The sequence below is a fragment of the Macadamia integrifolia genome, chromosome 10, assembly GCF_013358625.1.
Source record: "Macadamia integrifolia cultivar HAES 741 chromosome 10, SCU_Mint_v3, whole genome shotgun sequence".
NCBI classification, from domain to species: Eukaryota; Viridiplantae; Streptophyta; class Magnoliopsida; order Proteales; family Proteaceae; genus Macadamia; species Macadamia integrifolia.
Genome location: NC_056566.1, coordinates 20802703 through 20807996, shown reverse-complemented (window position 1 = coordinate 20807996; position 5294 = coordinate 20802703). Strand labels below are relative to the sequence as shown.

General features: G+C 44.7%; 1 protein-coding gene across 1 annotated transcript; it reads left to right on the top strand.

Annotated features, from left to right (window-relative positions):
- Positions 1 to 1004: 1004 nt before the first annotated feature.
- On the top strand, positions 1005 to 4482 carry LOC122092055 (protein LONGIFOLIA 2-like). The gene is made up of 4 exons (XM_042662366.1): positions 1005 to 1343; positions 1474 to 2973; positions 3073 to 3256; positions 3622 to 4482. Exons 1-4 carry the CDS (start codon positions 1194 to 1196, stop codon positions 4206 to 4208), a joined length of 2421 nt encoding a protein of 806 aa, XP_042518300.1. The 5' UTR covers positions 1005 to 1193; the 3' UTR covers positions 4209 to 4482.
- Positions 4483 to 5294: the final 812 nt, after the last annotated feature.

Below are 5294 nucleotides of genomic sequence, written 5' to 3'. Positions count from 1 at the left end.
CACTTTGGATCTCATATAACAAATGTGATCTTTTGTATTTGTATTTTTCTTTGGGAAACACTGAAGTCCAATTTATCTTATTTCCTTCTTTAAGATTTTACCTAAACTTTGATCCCCTTCTTACAACCATGTAAGATTTGGACAATTTTGATAGTTTATTGTTTTTATAAAAAATTGCCTATGAAAAAGTTTTTCATCGCCTATGATGGAGAGTTCACCTACAAATCTAAAGTGTCACACTCAGAAAACAAAACAGGTCAGATCTGTTAAACTCCAAGGTCAAATAAAAAAAAATAGAACACCTCAAGGCTCTTTTACTGCACACAAGAAGTGGTAGCTCATATTCAATGCCCTATAGCACTTCGTATTGTGTGCCCGTGAGTTGAGTTTCATGGCGAGGTGATCTAAGGCGTTGAATCTGATCTGTCATCTTTTGTGTGCAGTAACGACCATCGATATTGCCTTCAACGTTGATTGATAAAAGTAGGATCTATTGCTCGTATAATTACCTGATCATACATAAGAGCATCCAAAACCTATTCTTTTTGCTTCCGTCTTCATCATTGTAATTGTAAAAAAATGAGACATATATTGGATATTCATATGTACGATCAGGAGATTATACGACCAATGGATCCAATTTTTTGATTGACAGCCGTTTGATTGATCAATGCTTCTTGTAAGGCATGAGGTCATGTTATTAGGCGGCGTGGCGTGTCGTACGCTCACCGTTGATATTTTCAAGGGGTAGTTTTGTAAATATGGGGTAAGTTGGTCCTGGTCAATGTTACCGTAACCCAAGGAAGTGGATCTCTGACACCTAAACTATACCCACTGAAGTTTATCTGCGAAGTGCACTACGCCCAAGTTAAGCACACCACCGAGGGCTTCATTGTCATTTTATTAGGACACGTTTGTCATTTTACGAAGTCCAAGGATATCAATCGTCTATTTCTCCTTCCAACCTTTCCTCATAACTGCATCAACGCTTTAAAAAGACCCCGAAAGCGGGAGTGGAGGTGGAAGACTGAAAGGTTCACTCTGTTTTGGCACTTGGCAGAGACTGGAGAGAGAGAGACGAAAAGAGCTGCGGATGAGCATTAATGGAGGTTTGAAACTGGTAAGGTAGGAAGAAAGAGAGAGAGAGAGAGAGAGAGAGAGAGAGCAGCTGTAATCTAAGAAGATTGCCGGGAATGAAGACAGGTATAGTTCAGGATCAAAATCTGGAAAAGCAGATAGAGAAGCAGATGGGATGCATGGCAGGATTCCTTCAGCTGTTTGATCGTCATCAGATTCTATCCGGAAAACGCCTCTATGCTACCAAACGCCTTCCTCCATCTCCGGTTAGATTTCTTGACCTTTTTTTTTTCTCTACTGTTTATTTCTCGTTAATTATGCCTATTGCAATTTGCATCTCTTTGGAATAAAAATCAGAAAGTGCGATTGTTTGACACGCTTCCTTGGATAGTTCAGGCGGTTGATTCCACAACCCAGTCGGAGATATCAATCGGATCTCCGGCTTACTCCAGAGAGCTTCAAGAGCAGCCGCAGCAACAGGAGCTACTACCACAGCCGAGAAACTCGCCGGAATGTAGCAAACCTCCCCCGGGAATCCTCACGCCGTTGCCGGAAATGTCAGTTTCGGTGGAAAGTCCTGCGATAACGCCTCATCCGCTTTCGGTTTTCGAATTCAAGGAAGGTTTGAGGTCTTCTTGGAAGTTCAAGGATGCACCGAGGCTTTCTCTGGATAGCAGGGCAAGCTTTGATGGAAAAGGAAGTCTGCGTCCCAAGGAGATCCGAACGAACGCGGCGATTCTCTCGGCAAATCGATGCGATGGTTCTTCAGAAGTAACTGTAGCGGAGGATAACGACAAGCAGCGTCGTTCGCCAAGCGTCATTGCCCGGCTTATGGGGCTCGAAGCTCTCCCTGGTACCGCTGGTGAAGCTCCTAGCAAAGCTGAGTTGCGGAGGTCTGCATCCGAGTCTAGGTCCAGGGATCTGCTTCATCATCGATACATTGACGGGAACAATTTCCAGCAGAAGCAGCAGCCCTTCCAGCCAAACTCTGGAAGCAACGCCAAAAGAGACAATGCAGCTCACGAAGATAATAAAACGAATTTGTTTTTCCGGACACCGGATTCCGTTGACTTGTGCATCAGGAAACGGAAAACCGAGCCACCGAAACCTCCAACTGGAGGCTTGTCTGCTTCGCCGTGGAAGTCGCAGCAGCAACGTAAGAGCTTCTTTGATTCGCAGGATTTCTTTCCAGAGCCAAAGCAGAGGGGCTCGCTTTATGGAGAGATCGAGAAGCGATTGAAGATGAGAGGAATCGATGAACCAGCAAAGGATCTGGAGACTTTGAAGCAGATCCTCGAAGCTCTGCAGCTCAAAGGGCTTCTGCATTCTAAAAGGCCGGCGGAACAAATCGGCCACCGGAATTTCGTCTACGATCGGTTATTGTACGGCGGAGAATCTCCGATAGTCGTCATGAAGCCTTCCCGCTCGACGGTTTCAATAAACCGGGTTGGAAGAACAGGAACAGAGTCTCCTCCTTCGAGTTTCAGATCCAGAGCTGGAGTTCGTCGGAATCTAAATCTAGCCGGTGAGACATTGCCGCCGGTAATCCCAAGGCGCGATCGTCCTGAAACCGAGAGAAGTTTGCAGAAAGCTAGAAATTCAAGGAACGAGAGCGGGATAAATAGTCCGAGTTCTCTTTCCAGGCGAAAACCTTTGAGCGTGGAAACGCAGAGGAGATCAAATGATTCTGTGGAGCAGCGAAGAAGCTCTCCCGTTCATTCTCCAAGGATGATCACAAAGAAGGTCGGATCTGAGCACGCGACAAGCAGATCACCGAGGAACAGGAAGTCCGTGCCTGAGATTTCCCCAAAAGAGAGAATTTCGAGTTCAGCGGAGGATGAGTCATCAACAATTTCTGAGGGCAGCATCAGTACGTCTTCTCAATTCGACATTGAGGTTCGTGAGAGAAAAAACTCATTAAAGCTTGTTTCTTTTCCTTATCAATTTCATTTCTTGGTTCTAATTTACATTTTTGATTTGGGAATGCAATTTCAGAGACCGAAAATGGAGGATTACAAAGAAGGGAGGAGCTTGTTGGAGAGATGCGATAAGCTGCTCAACAGCATAGCGGAAATGACAGCAACTGAGTTGCAGCCGAGTCCGGTCTCGGTCCTAGACTCGTCTTTTTACAACGACGAGTCTCCATCACCAATCATGAAAAGATGCATAAACTTCAAAGGTATGCCCCCAGTCCCCGCATTGTCCTTAACTCCTTATCGCACCGAGTCAGGAAATCGGGACTCGGGAATTTACGGCTCCGGGTTACCGGTGGCTCACCGGAATTCCAATATGTAATCGGGTGTAACTGTATGTTTTATTGCAATGGCGTAATTAATGCCGATTCAGCTGCTACATTGATGATGTCTTCACTCAACGTGAGAGAAATAAATGGAAAATTGACCAAGAGGTCATCACATGATCTCATCCCTGGGCAATATTATTAGAAGGAATTTAATGCCCTTCACAGTTCACACATCTGTGTTTGTTGTTGATTTTCCTCTGGGAAATGGGAATCGTCTAATGTTAATTCTTGTTGTTGAATAGATGAATCGGTAGAGCAGGAAGACGAGAACTGGAGCCCAGCGATCTCTCCTGTCCGATTGAAACCCGAAGAAGAGAGATCAGAGGATGGAGATTTCCTGTATGTGTCGGAGATCCTGCGAGCTTCCGATTGCCTCCCTGAAGATTCTGACGTCTTCTTGTTACTGGAGAAACGACGTTACAAGGTCTGTAACTCGTCGAAGGAATCAATGCTCCACAGGAAGGTCGTGTTCGACACAATCCAGGAAATTGTGGACAGAAAGAAGCAGTTACCGCCATGGAAGGTGGTGTTAGAGATGAATTGGGTGACAGGGAAGGCAGGGTTGAGGCAGATATGGTCAGAGTTCAAGAGAGTAAGAGAGAGGGAGCCGGCGGAAGATTTGTTCGAGACCATCTGCGGGGTTCTCCGGAAAGACATGGCCGGAGACTCCATCAAGGGCTGGGGAGATAGCCAAGTGGAGATATCGGATGCGGTTCTGGATATCGAACGGTTGATATTCAAGGATCTTGTCGCCGAAACCATCCGAGATCTCGCTTCTTTTGCCGGGAAAAACAGAGCCCCGGCGCCCCGAAGGAAGTTGGTCTTCTGAAAGATTTGGAAATGCAGGTCTTTTCGCGCGCTTTCCTTTTTTTTTTTTTTAATGGGTTTATTTTACTCCATCTTCAGTGTTAATTCATCGATGGGAAATCTAAGCCGTCCATCGTCCATAATCCATAGTTGATTCATCTTGAACCGGAACGCAATCATTTGTCTCTGAAAACGAAGCATGAATGGGCAAAGGGTGGGGGAAGGAGAATGTAATAGGTAAAAAGAGAAGGAAGGGAATAAATGAAATTTAATGGTGGTTAGCTTTTTCAACTAAACCAATGTCTATAAATCAGATCCATATCTTCCATATTTTATCCGTGAGAGAGAGAGAGAGAGTGTGTGCAGCTGGTGCAACCGTAAAAGATTTTCCAAGTTGTAATCTTATATGTTATATATGGGATACCTGCCTCAAAAGTGTAAGCTGAAGTCGAATCCCAAAGTGAAGAGGTGGGATCTACTTGTCCTTGTGGGGGAAGTTGTAACCTGTTTCCCTAAAGACCAGCGGTGACGTAGTAGCCATTTGACTTCCAAGGAGGAGGAAGTAACTTGCTTCTTGAAGTCACCATTCGGCACTGCCTATGGGTGGGTTCATATCCCACAAATCGCAAGGACCAAGTCATGTGAGTGATTGATAAAAGAATTCAACCCAAAAAAAAAAAGATTGATAAAAAAAATCGGAAATCGAACTCAGGACCACACTTTTTCGAGATGATAGTCTTCTATCAACTCAACAACCCCTTGGAAAGGCCAATAATTTCAAAACTTTTCACCGTGTGGTTCCCGGAACCTCCCTCATGAGTCATGAGTCAGCTAGGTGCAAACTCTTTTCTATGTGGGTTGGCTGATTTCAACCATATGAAATTGAGGGATTGGTGTAAGACTATAGGTTGATAATGCGTCAAGTTTCAATCAATTACCCCTCGTCGTGAGACACTCCCAAAGAAGCATGTATACAGTATACTTTCCCATGATGGATTTCGCTTTACTGAAAGTAAAAGCGACGTAAGTGTTCTTTTGTGTTGTTTACCATTTGTGGAAGCTGTCAAAAGGGTCGTGCTGTCAGGTTTGGCAGCACAATCCCATAGTT